This window comes from Zalophus californianus, chromosome 11 (assembly GCF_009762305.2).
Source record: "Zalophus californianus isolate mZalCal1 chromosome 11, mZalCal1.pri.v2, whole genome shotgun sequence".
Taxonomy (NCBI): Eukaryota; Metazoa; Chordata; class Mammalia; order Carnivora; family Otariidae; genus Zalophus; species Zalophus californianus.
In genome coordinates this window covers 83713247-83735890 of record NC_045605.1, presented here as the reverse complement: position 1 = coordinate 83735890, position 22644 = coordinate 83713247, and the positions used below count along the sequence as shown (strand labels likewise).

The following is a 22644-nucleotide window of genomic DNA, read 5'->3' as shown; positions in this document are numbered from 1 at the left end:
ATATTTTGTGAATGAATAACTGTATTTGACCACTATTTCTTTCATTCAATAAAATATAGAGATTCTAAAAATATACCAGATAGTTTTCTAACTTGAAAATTTGAACCAATACATATTCCAATTAAGCATTTTTTTTCTATGTCTATCATTAATCACTTTCTAGTTTAAAAATATTTAGGTTTGGATTGATAACTTAATAATATATGAATAAACATATGAATATGAACTATATATGAACATCACAGGCAAAATGAATGTAATCTCTGTGTTTTCTTTAAAACTGATAAATTCACAGCTCAAAGTGTCCAGCATTATTAGAAGAGGGTTAAGATACTGAAAATTCATTTTCTTATATAAATTGTTCATAGTATAAATGTTTAAGAACTTAATTTAATTGCAATAGTTTTTTAAATCCTTTTTTTAAACTTTGAAAAAAAAATTTTAAAAAGATTTGTTTATTCATTTATTTAAGAGAGAGGGAGGAGAGTGGGGAGAGGGGCAGGGGGAAGGGAGTGAGAGAAGCCCAAGCAGACTCTGGGCTAAGCGTGGAGTCCTACTCGGGGCTCGACCTCAGGATACTGAGACCACCACCTCAGCCAAAATCAAAAGCTGGACGCTTAACTGACTGAGCCACCCAGGTGCCCCTGAAATCTTCTTCTTCTTCTTCTTTTTTTTTAAGAAGGCATATTATTTTAGGACAAATTATGATAAATTAAAACCTCATGATTTTTTCACATATTTAAAGATGAAAGGTAATTGATAACATATACTGACATATCGGTCAAATCTTGGATCATTTGTTTCAGAAATGTTGACGTTGAAAGGAAAAAGAATGTGAAAAACCACGTTACTAAATATTTTGCAACAGAAACAATCCAGACTGAATTTCACCAACTTTTGGAGAGGTAAATACTTACTATCCTAAATGCAAAGGCATTTTCCATTCTAGAGCCTGAATAATTATGTTTAACACATAATACAAAATATGTATGTATCTGCATAGGAAGGCTGTTGTTAATACAATGATTCTGGAGTTTTTAATCTGTGAAATATATAAACTCTGTGAGTTTATGATACCAGTGCTAGTTAATAAATTTTTGCCCCAAATGTCAAGGGCTGGCAATTTCCCCTCGCTTCTGAACTACCAACTCTGTAAATATAAATTATTCCCATTTAAAAAAATATTTCACAATTGTACAGCACTTTTCTTTGGTTTACATTTGTTTGAATTGGAATCAGTAGTTATCTACTTTAAACCAAATTTTAAATGTCATCAACCCATATCATATTTGTGAAATATGTTGTAATTTTCTTTTGATTAATATTTCCTACCAAAATAAGAATTATTCCCATAGAATTTGATAACTGCTTAAAGGTAGAGCACCAGGTATCAGCATTTTTACAAAATATGTCTTGTTGAATATGAGGGGGCAATCTTACAAAATGTAAGGAAAATTATGCTAATTTTTATTTAATAAGTCACTCCATGCGACTCTGATGGTCTTTTCTTGGTGGTGGTGGTTCTTCCACCTCCAAAGCCAAAGGAAGGACTAGTGGTATAATAAGCATTATTTTTAAATAGTAAATATGGAAATTTTTTTGTTGATACTTAAAGTTGCAGGCAACACGGAGTATTGGAAATACCATTGAATTAAGAGTTGAGGGGATTGATTTTAACCCCAGGTTTGCCATTAACTAACTGGAAAACTTCAGCAAAGCACTCCCCTTCTCTGAGTCCCAGTTCCTCTTTGTTAAAGAGAATTGGTTGAAGAGCTAAGAGGAAAGCACGAAAGAATTTGATTCTTTTCAATATCTGTTGTATTCATGTCATGTGCATCAATTGGTGTTGGATATTCTGCTGGAGATTAAAAATGGGGGGGGGGCAAGACATTCCATGCTCTCAGGAAACTCCTAACTTGTTGGGAAGACAGTTTGCTCAGTGAAACAGTCAGAAAACCACAGAAGGCAGTATTTAATTGTGCAGAAGTAAAAATAATCAAGGGGTCATTTTATAGATGACCAGGAAGGAGGAAGAACCTGGTGAGGGGCAGCTGTTAGGGAAGCCCTCATGGAGAAGAGAGAAAATGAGAGAGATCTAAAAAGACAGAGATACAAAGTAAGAAGATAAAGAAAAGAAGAAAGCATGTATCCATAGCTTCTGTGCATTTTCCCACTGTTCTGAAATAACTGGAAGGATGTGGTGGGGCTCCTGGGATGGGTGTCCTTGCGAGTGATTGGAGAAAGGAAGTCCCCACTCTTACAGACCTGTAGCGATCTGCAGACCTGGGAGACGCACTTGCTTCCTTTATCCCAGGGCATCCTGGATTATATTGAAATGCAGCCCTCAAGGTACCAACTCCACCTGCCACTCCTCTTCCACTCTAGTCCTCACAGAGCACAGAGATCAGACTCTACTTTTCTGGACTCCCTGTAAATCTGAGTAGGCCATGTGGTTGCCAGTCCTAACTCCCAGTGTGCAAGTCAGAGGACCTTATTTCTAGGACCTTTGCTTCCGCGTAACGGAGAAATCCTGGACCACTTGCTCAGCACCCCACTCAGTCCCCTCACTCTGTAGATCAACTATCTCATTATTCTATGATGATGGCCTCTTGGGGGGCCATACAGTGTTGTGAAGGACTCAGATTTAGGTTTGAATTTCAGCTCTCCTACTTGGTAGCTATGCAATCTTGGGCAAGGAAATTAACCTTCAGGCTCAGTTTCCTCATCAGTAAAATGGGCCTCTCAGAAATGATGTGAGAATTAAGTGAGAGTAGCCATGAAATGCTTGCAGTGCTTGATCCATTTTGATAATGTGTTGCTAACTGTTTATGTGCCAGGCGCTGTACAGATATCCATACATTTAATCTGTAAAATATCACTGTGAGACAAATACTACTATATCTGTCTTCTCCTGATAGGGCAAATGAGGCCCGGAGAAATTAAGGGACTTTTTCAAGGTTACACAACCAGAACAGGAGGGCTAGAATTTGAACCCAGGCAATTTGACTCCAGAGTCCACATTCCTCCTGAGGCACTTAACAGCTAATTCTGTCTCCATTTATGTTAACTGGCATGTGAACAAGTTGGAGGAGTTAAATAGGAAAAAGCTTATCCCAATCCTCTCTAGCTCACCTACGTGGGCCAATTAAATTCAGTACTATTAAAACCAGGGTTTCAAAAAAAGAAAGGAGATTTACCAACCACCCCCTCCTTCTATTCTCCCACTCGTTGTCCTAAAACAGGATATTCCCATAGTCCAAATGTTCTCCAGGAAAATGTGAGTAGGAGCAGATATGATAATGGTAATTCTTCTTAGGTCATGCTATAACTGCCTGGACCCACAAAGATATCCATTTAGGGAAAGTAGAAGGAATCAGGTTGGGCTTTGGGCAGCAAAGAAAGAGAATCAGGCACATCTTGTGGCTGGGGGCTCAATTTTCTTATAGTTCCTTCCCACTCCCTTCCCACCAACTCCTTTGGTCCACCAGCTGCTAGAGCTATGACACAAGAGGCAGAGACTTAGTTCCCATTGCCTTATGTCCTTCTAAGACCTCTCAGAGAAATGGAGGGCCTAATTATCTGCTCAATTGCTTTATCCCATCTAAGGAAATAAAATTGAGAAATATTCTTCATACAGTTTAGTCTTCCTGATCAGCATACAGTCACTTCTAATTCACTTAGGATAGACAGTACATTCTAATGTAAAATATATTTAGCAAGAATCCTTTACTTTTCTTGTTCCAAAGGCAGGATCATCTCAACAATCTTCTCAACAGCCCCATCACGGTCTGTCATCCCTCCCTCCTCTTCCCCCACCACTTAGCCTCCTTGCCACTCTCCTGAACGGGCTGTGTAACTTGCAGCCTCTCCCGCTTTAGTGCATCTTCCACCTGTCAGACAACTAACTCTCTGAAGAGCGGAGCTGAGAACACCACACCTCTCCTCTCCTACCTTCAGTGACTTCCTGCTGTTTATGGGGTAGAGGCCAAGTTTCTTAGCCTGGTATCTTAAGTGCTTTCCATGGGTTCCTGTCTTCTTTTCCAGGTTCATCTGGCTCCTGCTCCCATCCATACACTCGGGTCCAGCCACGCAAGACTTCTCTAGGTCCTAATCCTTCTCGACCAACCTCTTATTCATCTGCAAAGGCCCAACCCAAATGTCATTTGCTTCGATCAGGGTTCCCTGGAGGAATTCATTGTTTTGTTTTTCCTGTGTTCTCACAGCACCCTGACCATGTGCCTATGACAGCACCCACTCCTGCATATTTTTTTATTATGTTACGTTAATCACCATACATTACATCATTAGTTTTTGATGTAGTGTTCCATGATTCATTGTTTGCATATAACACCCAGTGTTCCATTCAGTACGTGCCCTCTTTAATACCCACCACCGGGCTAACCCATCCCCTCACCCCCCTCCTCTCTAGAACCTTCAGTTTGTTTCTCAGAGTCCATCGTCTCTCATGGTTCGTCTCCCCCTCCCATTTCCCCCCCTTCATTTTTCCCTTCCTGCTGTCTTCTTCTTTTACATCATTAGTTTTTGATGTAGTGTTCCATGATTCATTGTTTGTGTATCACTCCTGCATATTATACTTCAGTTGCTGACCTGTCTCTCTCCTGATGAGAGAGGGAGCTCCTCAGGGAACAAGAAAACAGTATCATTCATTTTGATATCCACAGGGCAGGCCAAATGCTTGTTTGGGGCCTGGGGGTGGAAATCACTGTTGAGCGGTTAACCAGGCTAAAAATTCCTGTTTGAAAGGGAGTTTAAGGGCTATAGAGATCACTACTAGTGGAGGGAGATGAGAAACTGCTTGGTGATGGATATGACTCCTGGGAGAGAATAGAACGTTAACAGAAAAAGCCAAGGAAAGTATTTTAGGTAGAAGGAAGAGCATGAGTGAAGGCACACAATTAGAAAGTGTGCAGCACATTCAAGAATGAAAAATCAATAATGATATGCCTATTTATTTGTTGATCAGGCCTGGCACTGTGCTAAGCACTTTTCAAAATCAGCCTTTAATCCTCCCTAAAACACTGGAAGATAAGAAACTGAGGCTTAGAGAAGTTAATTTGCCCAAGTCCCACAGCTTGGATAGGGGGAATGAGACTCCAAAGCAGTCTGATGGGCTCCAGGGCCTGCCTCTGGGTGGTCTCACAGGTCTGCAGCAGGAGTGGGTGTCGATGGTCCAGATCCTTGATTTCTCTTATTTTCTCTCTTCTCTGCTGGAAGACTTCTATCTAAAAGCTCAGTTTTTGTGTCTCTTATTACAGGTGCACTGAAATTTTAAATTTACCTTCTGCAGCTCGGAGATTGTTCAATGAAAAGGGAAAGGAAATCTTTGCCCTAAAAGACCTTCAAAGAGATGAACTGGTAAAGACATGAATGTGAAACTGGAAATAGTATATGCATACAACTAAAAGACAAATGTTTTAAAATACAAGACGTCAAACACTAACTGCTTCCCCCCTTACTTTCTCTCAGCCTTACTCAGCAACCCTCAGAAAATCATACTAATAGCTAGCTGTTGAGAGCTACTGTCAGGCATGATTTCCAGGGCTTTCTAAGAATGAACTCATTTAAGGATCAGCATGACGCTATGAGATGGATGCTCTCAATGTCCCCACTTTAGAAATGAGGGTGGAAACTAGACAAGACCAGATTATTAACCACCTGTGATTTCTGTCTCTTACTCTGAAGGAGGTAGATATCTCCTCTTTTTGAGGCTTTCAAAAAGTAGTTGTTTAGTGATTTCTTACTAAATGAAAATTTCACTCTTTCAGAAAAAAAATTAAATCTAGTGTTTCACACAGACTATTTGGGTGGCTAGAGGTGACTGAGAAGAAGGACTTTAGCAGCCAGCCCTTTCTCCCATTTATGGAATTTGAGGCATCAGCTCGAAAAGAAAACTTGCTTGACCAAATGCCTGAAATTCTTTGAACAGAGAGCTGAGCTCGCTTCATATCAGAACTCAACTCAGGCTCTGAATGTAAAGACCCCTTGAGCGAGTCTTAAACCACAGTACTGATGACTAATAGCAGCAGCAGCATGGCAGAGGGGAAAGTCTGTGTTGTTGGAATCAGGGAGATCTCTTTTGAATTCTAACACTATCACTTCCAAGGTTTTAGTTCGTTGGTTTTTAATTTTTTTTCTTTGCTTTTGCTGCTGTATTAATTCACTGGCTTATTTCAGGAAGAATTCAAGGTAGATTACATTAAAACATAGGATATAAAAGGATAAATTTAATGTAAGGATAAGTAGATGAGGCCACCAAGGCGAAGGGAGTATGAGTGAAAGGAAGAGAAGATGGAGCCAGGAGTGAGTGTTACAAGATTCTGTATATTTGCTAGAAACAAACCTATCACTGTTCTGAGCAGCCAACATAGAGATGGAAACATCAACAGTTACATGATCAAGTATGTCCAGAGAAAAAAAGGAAGCCTGTTGTTCAAACAGAAAAAAATTTTGAGAAAGTTTTCCCTGAGTTGTCATACAGGGGGGTGTGTATAATCACCAATGTGGGGCCACGGAAGAGCACCGAGTGGAATTTTTCTTCCTACTGAGTATTCTCAATATATCACTCTATTTTTTCTTACTTCAAAGAAATACCAATTCATTTAAGAAATAAATATAAGCAGCAGGAAGAACAGGTATCATTCATAATCTCAGCATCTAGAAATAGCCACATTAACATATTACAAGTTCATTTATACCAGTGGCTTTGTCAAACTTCTTCTGTAAAAGGTCAGTTAGTAAATATTTACAGACCATATGATCTCTAATGAAGCATCAGCTCTTGCCATTGTGAGCACAAAAGCAGTCACAGAAAGCATGTAAGTGAATGGGCATAACTGTGTTCTAATAAAACTCTATTTACACAAACAGGCCGCAGGCCAGACTTGGGCCTCAGCCATACTTTACAAAGCCCTAATTTATACCTACCTCCCCTTCCTTCCTTCCTCCCTCCTTCCTTCCCTCCTTCCCTTTCTTTCTTCTTTTTTTCCTTCCTTTAAAAAATTATTTTATAAAACTTTATTTTGAAAAAAAAATATAGATTCACAGGAGGTTGCAAAGACAGTATGGAGAAGTACTTTTTTTTTTTTTTTTTTTGGTATAACCCTTGAGACCCTTCAAAGTTGTTACGTTTATCAACAGTTTTGCCTTTTTATCACTGAGTATTATCCATGGCATCACAGTTTGTTTAACCATTTGTCTATTATAGGACATTTTGTTTGTACTTTTGGCTGGTTTTTGGCTATTACTAATAATGCTGCTGTGAACAGTTGCACCCGGGATCAGAGATTCACTTCTTTGCTAGGTATACGTTTCATGTGGAGAACATTGGATCAATCCTGATGTGTCCATTGCTCAGCAAAAGAAAGAAATCTTCCTGAGAAACTTAGCATCAGATATTTCTAAAATTCAAACTTTCTGCAGTATACGTAAGATAGAGGGTAAGCATTGGAATTATTTACCATAATATATATGGCCAAAACTAAATGCTTGATGCTGCTTTTTTAAAAAATTAAGTTTGTTTAAATAGTCATATTTCATTCCTATATCCTGCCGTTTAGCTCTTTAGACAAAATTATATATTTAACAGGATTGCATATTTTAATTCACACTACACTTTGGATGTGTAAAGAAAACGTAATTTATTTTGTTGTTAACAAATCAGGTCTTCTTTGTTTTCTGTTAAGGAAAGCATAAAGTGTCCAGTGAGGTTTAAATTTTGCCTTATCCGTTAATTTATATTATTTATAATCCATTAATTATATATTTAGGGACAGATTCCAGTTTTCCCAGTCCCCAGAGTCTCTCTTTCGTTCCTCTCTCAGATGGTAGGGAAGAACTTGGGGCACAGGGTCTCTTGCTTTCTGGGGCTTAGTGGCTGCCGTCCATGGCTGGGCAACTGTGTTCCATTCTTTTGGCCCAGACAGTGCTTTGGGCGGGTGATGCTTCCTGCTTCTGCTCCCTTTGGCCCCCTGAACCCTGGCTGTGGCGGAGCTCATCTCTGAAGTCCTTATTACAGAACCCCTTCACCCCTCCTTCACAACCACTTCTAGAAAGCTCTCCAACATGACTCTCGGCAAATCTTGGGTCATGGCTGCACCTCTCAGAAATCAGATACAGGTTGACAGGGCTGTGCCTCAGATTGGAGTGGTGGAGGCAACTTGAGAGATGACTTGTCACAGTGTTCTGAATAATGAACAGTGTCCTCAATGTTTCCTTGGCGTAGCTTAGATAGATACATGAAGTGAAGCCTGTAGGGGGAATCATGACATTCAGCGCTGATTTTCTGCCTTCTGCTATCTTCTGTCTCAAATGCCCTCAGGCCCACAAATGGTGGGTTTTTGCCAAGTTAACCTTGAGGTTAAAGCTTTGATATGATAAATGGGAGCTAACAGCATTTAGAAAAATCCTAAATCATGATAGTGTCAATCCTGTTTTACATGGCCCTTGTCTTATGGCAATATGTTGTGCTTGAGTGTCAAAACTAACTTTGTATTTTTGCTTTCCTTTATAACATTTCTCATCAACTCATGGTCTTCCTCCTTCCATTGAGGCTGCCCCAGGAGCTAGGACAAAGGTCCTATACATAGAAAGTCAAAACAGAAAAATCATTAATATAATTTAAAACATTTCCCTATTACATATATTGAATGCTGTACAGTAAGTTTTGTATGTATCTTTCAAGGCATTAGGGACTTCCACTGAGGAATTTGGGATCCTAGATAATGATCTAGAGACATATATCTAAATAATATGCCCATTTGAATGGTTAGAATTTATAATAATTAACATTTTTGGGAAAGACCTATCCTTTAGTACTTTTTTTCCTCTTAGACATTTTTTAAATTGAAGGGTAATTGACTATGTTGCTATATTTGTTTCAGGTATATAACATAGTGATTTGATATTTATATACATTATGAAATGGTCACTGTAATAAATCTAGTTACCATTTGTCACCATACAAAGTTGTTATAATGTTATTGACTATATTCCCTATGCCATACATTACATCCCCATGTCTGATTTTTTTTATAACTGGAAGATTATACTTTTTAATCCCCTTCATCTATCTCATCCATCCCTCTACCCTTCTGAAAATTATTAGTTTGTTCTCTGTATCTATGAGTCTGTTTCAGTCTTGTTTTGTTTTGTTATTTAGATGTAAGTGAAATGTATGTGAAATAATACAGTATGTGTCTTTCTCTGTCTGACTTATTTTACTTTGCAAAATACCCTCGAGTTACCTCCATGTTGACACAAATAGCAAGATTTCATTTTTTATGACTGCATAATATTCCATTATCTATATAGCACTTCTTTATCCATTCATCTGTTGATGGACGCTTAGATTGTTTCCATATCTTGGCTATTGTAAATAATGCTGTGATGGACATAGGGGTGCATATGTCTTTTCAAATTAGTGTTTTCATTTTCTTTGGATGAATACCTAGAAGTAGAATTGCTGGATCATATGGTAGTTCTATTTTTAATTTTTTGAGAAGCTGCCATACTGTTTTCTGTAGTGGATACACCAATTGTACATCACCAACTAGGTGCACTAGGGCTCCCTTTTCTCAACATCTTTTGCTTTTGTTTTTTTTGTTAGTAGACATTCTGACAGGTGTGAGGTGATATCTCACTATGATTCTGATTTGATTTGATTTGCATTTCCCCGATGCTTAGTGATGCTGAGCATCTTTTCATGTGTAGGTTGACCATCTGTATGTCATCTCTGGAAGAATGTCTTTTCAGGTCCTCTGCCCATTTTTTAATCAGATTGTTTTTAGATATTGAATTTTATGAGTTCTTTGTATACTTTAGATGTAACCCCTACTTTTAGTACTTTTGCCTGCAAATATCTTGGGGGGAAAGAATCTACAGAAAATTAAGTGAAATCCAATTTATTAAAGAGCAACTATCAATTACACTTAGAATGTGTTCTCTTAGACCAAATAGCTGAAAATTTTCTGCGTTCTTATTTTAACATGTGTTTTCAAATTCCTAGTGTTCTGCAATCATAACTAATACGTCTTTGCAATTTGCGCATTTCTGCTCAGCTCTTGTTTTAGAAGTCCAAAGTGACATCGTGTCTGGAGCCAAGCTTGCTGTGCATAAGCCTGTGGCAATTTTTGGAGAAGAGAAGCAAATGATAGGACCAAAGGAAAAGCAAATGCAAAAAAATGCTTTAACAACGGAAAAGGCTTCCAGTGAAATTCTGTAAGTAATCATCATGGCCAGGAAAACTACCTGGTTCCTATTTGAACTCAGCTCATTAGCTCAATAACAGCACAGAGCCCATGCAGGGAACCCATACCACATTTGTGATATGGATTTCAGGTGAAGAGCTAGTATTTAATTAGTTTTCTGGCAAAAAGATCAATCTGGAGCTTCAATGTTCAGCCATCACAATGATCTACTTTCAGTAATTTCATTATTATACTACTATTTTTAAAAGACTAGAATTTTGGAATTGCAAATTATTCAAGGAATCCATCATGTTTTGTTTCCATTGATGTTGACTCCAGGAACAATTAAATTAATATAGGTTCAAGCTGGATGCATATTAACATACAGTCGTCATCCTGGGTCACTGAAGTGGTTTCCGGGTTGGTGTCTCTCTCTCCATTCTCTCCTCCTTCCAATTCACCTCGAAGTTCCATCTACAGACAATTATCTTTCTAAAACATAATCTTTTTATACAGTTCTTCAGTGGCTACCTACTGCAAAGAGAAAAAACATTTAGTCTGTAATCCCAAGCCCTTCTGACCTGAGTCCGGGCCTGTCACTGACCCTCATTTGCACACCGACGCCCACCTCCACTCCACACTTTTTCTTCCTAACACACGAACTAAGCTCTAGCTCGGCGGCAACAAGCTGTGGCTGAATGTGGCATATTCTGTCTATGCACCATTGCAGGCCTCTGAGCCACTTACGTGTTTCTCTCTGCCTGAATGACCTGCCCGGTACTCATGTGTGAAATGATTCTTCATCATTGAAATCAGTCATGGTAATGATTGTACGTAGGGCTGTGCTTATCAGTCCTCCCGCACCCCCCTTCGCACCCCCACCCCCCCGCTGCCAACCTGGGAATTCCTTGAAGGCAAAAGCCCTTGTCATGCATGTTCTGTGAAGACCCAGGGTAGCTGAATTTAGTCATCCTACACTGAATAAGTGAAGGAATGATTGAGTGAGTTTCCAAATTCTAAAACCATATATAGCTAGTCAACTACCCATGTGATAACAGTGAAAATTAATGTACATGTCATTTGAAACTATTTTACAAACCACTTTAAAAGACTGCTTCTATCCTCTATCAACTCTTACTTTAGGAAACAAAGCCCCTCATTTTGATGAGTGATTCATCTGGTCTCATGTCCTGACACTCACAAGGCACCAGAAGGCCTTTTTCAGAGAGAAATGATTTGGCCTACATGGTATATTCCTCAATGGCTAGAGAATTTCTGAAGAATGTATCATCTGGCCTCTGAGTTATTAGACTGCACATGGGAAAAAAGTAAACAGAAAGTGAGAAAAAAAGAAAGAACATCTTTGAGAGTGCAAAGATCCACATTGTTCTAATTTATAGATTTCATCAAGGCCTGGAGTTGTTGAGTTGTTGAGTTGGAGTTGTGAGTCCACTCAAAACATAAGGCAAGAATCTCCTGCACATTCCGGGCAGGCTCTTTTGATCCCATCTTTTGTTGAACACTCATAGTAACAGGGAGATTACTATTTCGCAAGGCAGCCCATTCTAATGTCGAAATTATTTAGAATATCTCCCTCCTATGGTTTCATTTGTTTCTGTTTATATCCATTCATCTTCTACTTAAAAGTCCTTAAAATATGCAAAGTTCATCATCATCAGGCTACTGGGTTATCTCTTTTCCAGGCTAACTTTCACTAGTTCTCTGAACCACTTGTGATGACTCAGTCCTAAATCATCTTATATTAGAGAGTCACTTTAAGATTTCCCCAGAATTTCTCAGATATGTTTGTTTGGAAGTTTTACATATTTGAAAAGTGGGATGATTTAAGGAGGGATATCCATAAAGCAGTAGGGTAAACTTAGATCTAGAAGGAACCCTTTTGATAGTTGGGTTTTGTGCAAAGATTTCTGGTAATAAGAATAAGCAAAATGGAAAAGAAACTCTGGGAGCACTCACTTCAGCTTTGCTGCTTTGTGAAAGAAAAGGCTTTTTTAGCATGGAGCTCAGGGAGAACTTTCCCATTTCCTTACTGAATTACAGGCAGGCCCTGCCCACTTCTTAAGCCTCTTCACGTACTACCTTTCTCACTCACCTGTCACATCAGTGTCTTTCTGTTCCTCAAATGAACCAAGCATATTCTTGCTCAGAACCTTTCCATTTATTGTCTTTGCCCAGAATGTTCTCTCTCTCAAACCTCACATGGCTGGCTCCTTCCCATTTTCTGGGTCTCAACTCAAACATTATCTTTCAGAGGAGCCTTCTCTGACTCCATTGCTTAAGTAGATCCCACCCCACCCTGGGTAGTTTCTATGACAATATCTTGTTTTATTCCATTTGTGGCACTTATATTATTATTTATTCATTGACTTGTCTGTTATCTCTCTTCTGCCCACTAGAAAGCTCCACGAACCCTGAGAACTTACCTGTTTTGTTCATCACTGTATCCCCAACGCTTAGAGCTCTGTGCTGATCATGTAGCAGATATTCAAGAAATATCAGTCAAAGGAATGAGTGATTAATTATGGAATGATTAGTTATATGAGTAAATGGACAAATGAATGAATTAATAATGCAAGGTATATTTAAAAAGGGCTGTTCTAAAGTGGCTAGACTATACTTAATTTGCCTGGAAGCCAAAGAGAATACAGAAAATTCCAAGTTAGAAAATTAAACATCTGGACTTGGGGGAAGAATCTTGTTTACACCTTGCTGAATATGTTATAACTAAGAATGACCTTTTTGTTTTCTGTTTTCCTCAAAGAAATAGAGGTCGCGGGAAAGCTGTGTGTTTTATTTTTAACACTAGATGGCACTGTTGTTTTTTAACTGCTGGGAAGAATTTTGACTCGAGAAGCCGCTTGTGCGCAATTTCGAATGAGGCAGTGGTTACCCTCCAATTTCATATCCACGTATAATACTTGTGTTAGATTTGAAAAGTGTATGGTCTGCTGTGCCAACACAAGAATTGACCCCGAAGATTTTGGTAATTTGATGTTGCTTCCAGTTATATCAAATACCACGAGTACCTTGGCAATCACAGCCTACCTACTCCCTGTCAGCTTAAATAAAGCATACGCATATTTAGAGTTCTGGAATATGCTCACTGCTTTGCCTGTATATTTATACTGCCTTGAGCAGAGCAGTCTTCATATTGTGTTGTGATCCATCCCGTGGAAGCAAATATACCTTCAACAGTGCTCCGGAACGTGACATGTATAGATCTGCATGGTGGTTATGCTCCTGTTCACATCTTCATCTTAATAAGAAGCCAGAAGAAGGTTGACTGACTCAATTATTCATGCTATGACTCTATAAGTGTTTTAGTACATTATTCTCTATCAAAATCTGACACGTCTGTGCCGATGCTGTTTGAGCCTCTCTAGATCTGAGAGGAAAATTAAGTTAATTAAGATTTCTTAACATTGTCTAATGAGTAAACTGTATGAAATGCAGTAATCTAGGATGTCCTGTTCCAGACAGAATTATGACCCACTTATGAAGTAGGCAGAAGGAATCTCATTACACATTCATTGTGAATTTCTTAAACTACCAAGTAGTGTTAATCTTGCAGTTTTTTTTTGTTTTGTTTTGTTTTTTTAGAGAGGGGTAGGGCAGAGGGAGAGGGAGAGAGAGAATCTTAAGCAGGCTCCGTGCCGAGCATGGGCAGAGCACAATGCAGGGCTTGATTTCACAACCCTGAGACCATGACCTGACCTGAAATAAAAAGTCTGATGCTTAAACGACTGAGCCACCCAGGCACCCCAATCTTGGAGTTTTTGAGATATAATACATGGCCCCATTTTTTCCTGAATAAATATAGTAAAGATGAATGCTGTTTATTATGTAATTGGGGAATTTTATTTGTAGGCTTGTATTAAAAGATCTAAATTATGTAGTAGTAGGAGGTGGGTTGGCAATGTTAGGCACCATCATGGAAATGGGATTTACAGATCCATCAATATCCTTCAGGATATGATCAGATTATACCTCAGAGAAAATTCTGTGAGTAAAAATCAGAATTTTTAGACTTGTGTTTGCTTCTGAACCTTAATAGAGATTCACATGCAAGAGCCCATCTCCGAATGGAAGCTTGTCACACACTTCTCAGGTATGCCTGGCAGGAAACTCCTCATGACTTTGATGAGGATGACAGTCTTCCAAAGAAAATGGAAGAAGAACTCTTTGAAAATGTGGAACCACAGAAGAAATACAGGTAAAAAGTTGCAAGGAATTCTTGTTAGAGATTTCTGCATGGTCTTAGATTTGCTCACTTCGAGGCAAAATAATTCCTGAGGGTTTGCATTACTGTTAGCCGCCATTTACGTTAACATACACATTTGTGTCTTTCTTGTGTTTTTGACTAAGTATTTACGAGTATTTGTGGGAAGGCCCTTCTCCCTTCAGCTTATTTTGTGCCATGTAATATAATTTCTTGTTTTTTCTATTAAGAGTGAAGTCTTTTCTATTAAGCAGTAAGCTCATCCACCTTTGCCTCCTGATAACTTAACATAAAGCCTATGTATTTGTTGAATGAATGTGTGAATGAATTTAAGAATAAGCATGTAAGATGCCCTGATGTCTTTAAGAAATTAGTAAAATGTAGTTTCTTCCTTTTTAATTTTATTTTTTTTCTGGTCAATGTCCAATGAAATAACAGGAATTTATAGTACTTTGTATTATTCCATAAACTTTAGACACTTGCTTAACATTATAGCATTTTGTATAAATCAAACAGCTTTGGCATTTCAACAGTTAACATTGCCCATGCACATACTAGGGGCTTCGTAGATGTTTATAACTTAATTGACAATGCATTGTGATATTTCATATATTTTATAAGTCTGCTTATTGCCTTAAGCTCCTTAAGCAAGAGATTCTTTTGAATGAACTTATTAGCATATCGTTCTTTTTTATGATATTCTATGAGTTGTTAGGGAGGATTGAAAAACTTGGAGAGTGGCATTCTCTTTGCCAGGCAGACTGTAGATAGAGGCTAGAAACAACCATGGTTTGAACACCTTTGCTTCTCCCTCTTCCATTTCTACAGGGCCCTCTCCTTCTCCTACTCCTTTTCCTTTTTAACGAAATTATCTCTTCAACTCAATTTCTTTTTGCTATGCTGATGAGTTTCTCATATTCTCTTGGATGGACATTTATTCCAGTTACAGAATAAACTCCGAATTCTACTCTTCACGTCCGCTTGGCAGGGCAAGGCAGATAGCAGTGGTGCTGTCCCCATGATAATGCCTCCCCATTATCAGTGAATTTGGGTCACAGCAGGTCTCTCACCAACAGAACCTGCAGTCTCCAGCACATTGAGGGCACAGGATGCTTTTTGGCCTCTAATGGGATTCTCTTTATCTCAGCCATTCTCCAACGCAGAGTAAATTGCAGAAGCTTTGCCACCAGCAGTTTGAATACAGAGATGGGCAAATTATAAGCTGTGCCGCTCCTCAGCTAGTTTTGGGAGTTCGAGGTCCTGATCTGCGCTCAGGCATGGAGGTAGTTTTGGTGGAGAAAAAAGTGGATGGTAGTCATCAACGGTGGATGCACAAGGAAGGCAGCAGGTAAACCCATTATACTGGGTGTTAATCTATCAAAATATATCAGTGGCAGCCTAAGAAATCTGGTATGGTCCCCACAGAGCAGGCAGGGGTATACGTGAGGACTTTGGATTTTCTATTTAAGGTAGCCAATAATTTTTTATCCTACTCAAAGGAGAGAAAGAGAGTGAAATCAAATGTAAACGCTCAGTAGTCTATACACAACTTATCCAGTGTCAATTCAGATAGGAAATATGAAATCTGACCTACTGGGCTCATAGTTTTAACTGGCTATGGAAGTTAGAAAACTGGGCTGCCATCTAATTCTAATTTTTATGATTTGAAAGGATCAAGAAAGAACTTAAAAAAGTTTGCAATACTTTTCATTAACTCAGCCTCCTGCCCCTCCCCACATTCATGCCTTTCCACCATCCCCTATTTCCATCAAATAACCAACTGATATGGCTTCTGCTTACAGAGTGAAAATGAATTCTTACCTTAACAAATATATCAATCCAATCCTGGCCCTTGTTTGGATCCAGATTCAAGCCAACTACTGTTAAAGGTTATTTCTAACACAACTGGAGGAAATTTAAAAGTCTGGGTACCAGATGATGCAAAGGAAGTCCTAATTAATTTTGTTGTGTCCTAATAGTTTAATGGCTGTATTAAAAAAAAGGAAAAGTCCTGATCACTGAGGTATATATTGTAGTACACACAGATAAAATTAAGAGGTAGGTCAGATTTGCATTAAAATATTCTAGCAAAAGCAAAAATGTAAAAAGTTGGGGGGTGGATGAAACAAGAATGGTAGAATGTTGGTAGCTGTTGAATCGTGGTGGCTTTTTAGACTTCTCTCTGTTTTTGTTCATATATGAACATGTCTTTAACCAGAAAGAAAACAACTCCTTGGTTTTTAGATTGGTTTGCTTCAAATTCTACCCTTAGTCTTGTATGGTGGGGCTCCAGGGGCCTCTTCAATCTCTTGACATCTGTGTGATACATTTTTTTTTCCCCCCTGGGAAAGAGCTGTGGTTTTCATTGGGATTCTCAAAAGGTGTGTGTTTTGAAAGGTGCAGGAATTGCTGCTTTGACAGAGACTGTGTAAGCTTTAGCGGGTGGCAGCAGTAGCCCAGCATGGGCAGCAAGGAAGCTAGTCTTACTGTTCACTGTCTGAGATGAGCCAAGCGCCAGCAAGGAACACTTACTGGGCTTGTTTTCGAGAAGGCTGAAAAGCCAACCTGTAGATAGACTTGTGAGTGTGTTCCTTTGCCCCATTCATCCTAGCTAAGCTAACTTTATGACAGGGAGCTAAGAAGCAGGTTTTTGTCCCTGTGAATGATTTGCTATATGGGACCAGAATTCATTCATTCTGCTGCAAAGGGTAATTAAGGGTGGTGTTTTAGGTACTGGTGCTTTAGCTGAGAATAAAATATGAAAATCCCTGCCCCTGCAGAGCTAATGCTACCCGGCTCTACATTTCTGGAATTTAGCAACACATCTTACTGCTTTAGCTTACCGTATTATAGTGGAGGTCCTCCTCGAACCCAAGTTGGAAATTGCCAGAGATACTCTCACTTGGCTTCCAGCCACACAGAAGAATGGTCCAGGTCAACTTTTGAGATAGCCTGGCATCTTTCTCCCATTTTCAACTCTGGCAAAATCTGAATTAATCATCTGGCTTCTAAAGGGAAATATGAAAACAGTGCTCGGGGATGAAAATCCCCTCAACTGGACCCAGAATTATATAGGGGAAAATACAGTGTCATGGAATCTGGAGCTACAAGAGATCTTTTAACATTTCCTCATCTTAATCACTTGATTTCAGAGCCAGGTACACTGAGGAGCAGGAGATTGACTTGCAAGCACTCATTCCCTGGGTTTGTGGAAGGGGCTGTGGTATCGTGCTAGATATTCCTGGGACACAGATTAAGGTCTCACAATGCCATTTGGCACATAGTGGGTTTTATGTACAGGTCCATAAATTCAAGCTTCCTGCAAAATGTAGGCACTCCTGCTAAGGCCAAGTGCCAATTCACTGTACTGTTCAAAAACAAAAAGGAAAACCAACACTGTTATGGCTGAGCAGGGCACTGAAACATGGGAGAAGTTGCTACAGCTCTTCTAAGCAGCAGAAACAGATAGGTAGGTAACTGATCTTGGCATCTCAGTAGGTCATCGCAGGAGATGTACAATCATTCATTCATATGAATAATATTGAGTGTCAACAAAAATGCAATACCCAAACTATGCAAATGGCAAGGTTACACAGGTGAGTAATAGAGAATACCAGCTCTCGTGCAGTGCCCAGTTTTGATAAATGCTAAAAAGGTATTTGATGAGATCCAATACCCATTTTTTAATTTAAAATGATACATCATTAATTAACAGTAGAAGGGAGAAATACATTGCAAGATTAATAGTGATTATCTTGTAATATGAGTAATGTCTAAAATTCTGTTATAATTTTTACCCTATTTTCCAGTTCTTTGTAAATCCTTTACAGTGAGGTTATATTGTTTTATATTTATTTATAGCACAGAAGTTTAAATTAGATATCTGGAATTTTTTAAGTCTTGAAAGGAGAAATATATTACTTTTATAACAGACCCTTTCTCACCTTCTCCTCTCCCCTCCACTCCCACATCATTAAATTTTATAGGACGAGTTATATTTTCCACAGCAGGAATGCCACTGCTGGTGTGTAATGTAACTATGTTGACAGACATAAAGAATTGGCTTTTTCTATACAGACAAGTTCCTTGAATGTTTGGCTTATTTTGCTTTTAAGTGATGCAAGGAAAAGAATTTGAGGGTTTTAGCTCAATAATTTTCTTTCCTTCTTTCAGTCAAAGAGGGTTTATGTGAGTTTCTATATAAGACAACTTAACAATATTCAACATATGTCTTGGACTTTTAGGGAATACCCATTTAGAAAAAGAGAATTGGAGGAAAAGCTATAAAAAATCACAACCATTAGTAATAGTAGCTCATTCTAAGTGACGTGTGCCAGGCAATAATCTATACATTTTCTGTGCATTAACTCATTTCATTCCCATGAGTCCTTTGAGGCATGCACCATTATCCTATTTTACAGATGAGGAAACGGAGGTGTAGGGTTGGTAAGCAAAGCCATATAGCTACTAAGAAGTAGATTCAGGATTCAGACTTGAACACTGTGGCTCCAGAATCCATGTTCTTAATCATTCTGCCACAGTGCCTCTCATAATAAATAGCAGGAGGTGAAGAGGGTGTATCAGTCTGGGTTCGGTTTGGAGACAGAAACCACACAGTGATTTAAAGGGGATGTGTAACTTGAAGAATTATTAAACAATAATAGAAGAGTAACTATCAGATTTTTTTAAAAAAAATCCTCTGTATGGTGCTCTGGGGCTGAGGGAATTGAGGACAAACGTGAAATTGGGCCCTTTCCCAAGGTGTGAGTTCAGAACTCATTAGAAAAAGTATGGCTACAGCTAATTGGAGGGCAAAAATCTGTTGGTTTGCCTGGCCAGACCTGGTCTGTGGTTGGTATGCAAGCAGGAAGTAGCCCTCTGGAAAATATGTGGGAGTGCGGCTGGTTTGGGGGCACATGGGCATGAAAAGGGAATGGCAGTGCTGGGGAGGCAGAAGGTTTAGAGCATGTGATGTCCATGTCAGGAGGGCCACGAGCAAATGATTACAGGCCAGGGCTGTGAAGCTTCCCAGAGGCCACACATCCTGGGCACCTGGTTAGGGCAGAGCATCAGGGGATAGCCTCACTCCCAGCTGCTGACCCTAGGCAGCTGCCAGGAAGAGCAAGGGAGCCCCTTCCTCCTGCAGTGTTCCTCCAGCACTCTCTACCCGAGAAAGCTTAACGCTGTGCTTCTGTGGGGGAGAAACGCTTAAAGGACGCCTATCCATTATCACAGAGCATGCCTGGAGCTCAGAGGCAGCACTCTGGGGCGTGGCACCGAGGGAGCTCTGATCTGTTTATGCTACTTAGTAACAAGCCTACTCCTGTTTTCCCAAAGGACCTTTCACCTGGTGAGCAACCCAGACCTTGTGCTGGCAGTGTCTATGACCAAAACAAGAAATGAAGTCTGTGGCTATCCAGTTATTGTTCAGGTAAGATATATATATATATATATATATATATATATATATATATATATATATATATATATATATACAGGCTAAGTAGTAATCATGGCCCTTTATTTAAACTTAAGTAAACTTTAAGTAAGTAACTTAAACTTTAAGTTAAGTAAGCTTCCTTGTTGTGCAGAAAGATAATGGCTGTCATAGAAACCTATTTTGAATGCCATTGTTAAAATATTTACAATAGTCTGCCTAGATTTTAAATTCAACATGTTCATGTAGCTCTTAATTTAGTTTAATCCAACAGATGGTGATTGTGGGCTTGCTGCATGTCAGGAGTTATGCTAGTTACTTAAATCAAATCCAAGGGCAAGCATGAAAAATTATCCCAGTAACATTCATATAGTCTCAGTGGTGGGTACGGTCAAGTGAATAGCTGTTAGAGGCACATGTTTTAAGCTCAGTGATCGGGACATCTGCAAGTCCCCTCTTACCTGGCAACTGGAGGGAAAGAGCATGATCAAAGAGGTCTTCCTGAAGGAAGTGAACTCATCAATGTAAATTCTACGAAGATACTCATTTGAAATACACTTAACATACTTTAGCAAATGCTTGTAGCAGCCAAACAGGTTTTGGAGACTCCAGAGAAATCTGGGTTCATTTGAGTTTTGGGTAAAGATCTATGGAGTTCTTTTTTCATGTTTATCTGTCATCCTTACTTGTAACCAAAGGCACTCCTCAATGGCTGTGTGTTTTTCCTTGTTAGGAGGAAAGAAAGTTTAGGAGCACCCCTGCTCTGAATTTATTTTCTATATCCTCCATAGTATTTACCGTCTTTTTGTTGAACAGAATATATTATCTCCAAAGTACATTTGTTTTATTCCATGTTTTTAATAGCAACGAGGCAGCTTGTTTTGCAGGTCCTGAATCCATAATTGGGATATAGCAATCTGGACAAATATCAAAGCTTAATTAAGTCTTTTATCCTGCTGATAACTATGGACAAAAATTTATTCTAGGAGACATCGTATATATAACATCACATTCTTCCCTGTCAGGTGCCTTTTTTTGCACGGGCCACAGTGAGATTAAAACCTCATGCAGATGCAAATTTTGTACCTTAATCAGTTTCATAAAATTATAGATATTGACATTTCCCCCTAAGGTTCCCATTTTTAAGAAATGAGCTTTATCTCAAGGTAATTTGTATTAGCTTTCAAGATTTTTTTCTTTGCTGATGTTTCATTTTTATTTCTTAAAGCAATCAGTTTGTGAGAAAATATTAAATTTCATGTGAAATAATAAAAATGAGGCATGTTAGGTTAATGTTACTAGACCCCCCCACTCTCTGTTCTTTGAAATATAGTCTTTGTTTTCCATGCCTCTGAGGGATGTTCTATTGTCTGACCTATTAAATCAATTCTTAAGACCCATTTATTTTCCTCTTTACTATCAATGTCTCCCTGGTAAAGTAAGTGCTATTCATTATAAAGTTCCTTGAGGTGTCATGATATGTTTAGTTGGAACTAATCTGCTGGTTTAAATTCTCTAAAATTGAAACTACTCATTTCTTTACTTATGCTTGAGCCAAGTTTTATAATTAGAATAAATGTGCTGTTTCTGTTACATATAAAACTGCCTGTACTCATATTTGAAAAAAAAAAAAACCTTCTCGATAACCAGGCAAACATAAATTAAAATAGTAACAAGACACTATTTTTCATTTATTAAATTGATATTTGGGCAAGAATGTGAGGAAAACAAGCCATATCATATTCTACTGGTGTAAGTATAAACTAGAATAACCTTTCTAGAAAGCATTTTGATACGATAAAGCTTAATATGATGTCTCATAATATTTAAAAATGATCATGTTATTTTATCAGCAATTGTACTTGAGGAGTTTATTTTAAAGAATTTTTCATGGATTTATATGAAAATGTATTTATATGATTATTCATTGCTTTTTTGCTTATAATAAGGAAAATTTGAGAAACAATCTACGTGTTTACGTATTGGGGATTGGTAAAATAAAACATCCCGAAGATCAAGATTAAAAATGTTAAGAAAAGGTTCATGGAATATTCTTGTTAAAAAAACTAATGCAGGTCCCAAATTATATGCATTTTGTGATTTCATTTTTGTAAATCAAAGGATGCATATTTATAAATATAAAAAACGTTGCATATATAATCATCAAATAGAAATGTTATCACTGCATAGTAGAATTATGAGTAATTATCTATACTTTCTGAATTTATGCAATGAAACTGTGACAGCTATAATCAAATCATAAACTCTCCTGTCAGTTTGACTCCATATTTTATCCTTTTTTTTTTCAGAAATATAAACCATATAACAATGGGTCGTCCAATCAAAAGTGGAATTATGTGGAAAATACCAAGGCTTTTATGGCCTTTCATAGCACTGCATTGGATAAGGAGATCACAGCAGCAAATTATGCTGGTATTTGTACATCCTCTGTGATTAAAGAGGAAAACATTGATCAACCAGTAAGTGGTTCTTTTCTAGTAAGGATAAAAGAAAAATAGGGGAAAATGAAGTAATTTAATTAAGCTAGAACTTTTTTTTTTCCCTAGAAAACCTAATATTCACACAAATTAAACACTGATTTGTGACTGAAATCACTTAGACTCTATGATTCTGGTTAGGAAACAATGAAGGAATATTGGTATTACCCTCTGCTTATATTGTTTCAATGGCTCCCTATCACCAGCACCACCTGTAGTCCATTGTCAGTTCACCAGAACACTCACGAGTGAGGATAATCACAC

At 38.3% G+C, this 22644-nt stretch overlaps 1 protein-coding gene across 1 annotated transcript in view; it reads left to right on the top strand.

Annotated features, from left to right (window-relative positions):
• The window catches only part of DCDC1 (doublecortin domain containing 1), a 468564-nt gene that overhangs the window by 397759 nt on the left and 48161 nt on the right, over positions 1–22644 (top strand). The window contains exons 23-30 of the mRNA XM_027579679.2: positions 807–905; positions 5277–5376; positions 7322–7457; positions 10077–10236; positions 14281–14439; positions 15593–15793; positions 19783–19876; positions 22192–22362. Coding sequence (XP_027435480.2) covers positions 807–905; positions 5277–5376; positions 7322–7457; positions 10077–10236; positions 14281–14439; positions 15593–15793; positions 19783–19876; positions 22192–22362 — 1120 coding nt within the window. The remainder of the gene's footprint in view (positions 1–806; positions 906–5276; positions 5377–7321; positions 7458–10076; positions 10237–14280; positions 14440–15592; positions 15794–19782; positions 19877–22191; positions 22363–22644) is intronic.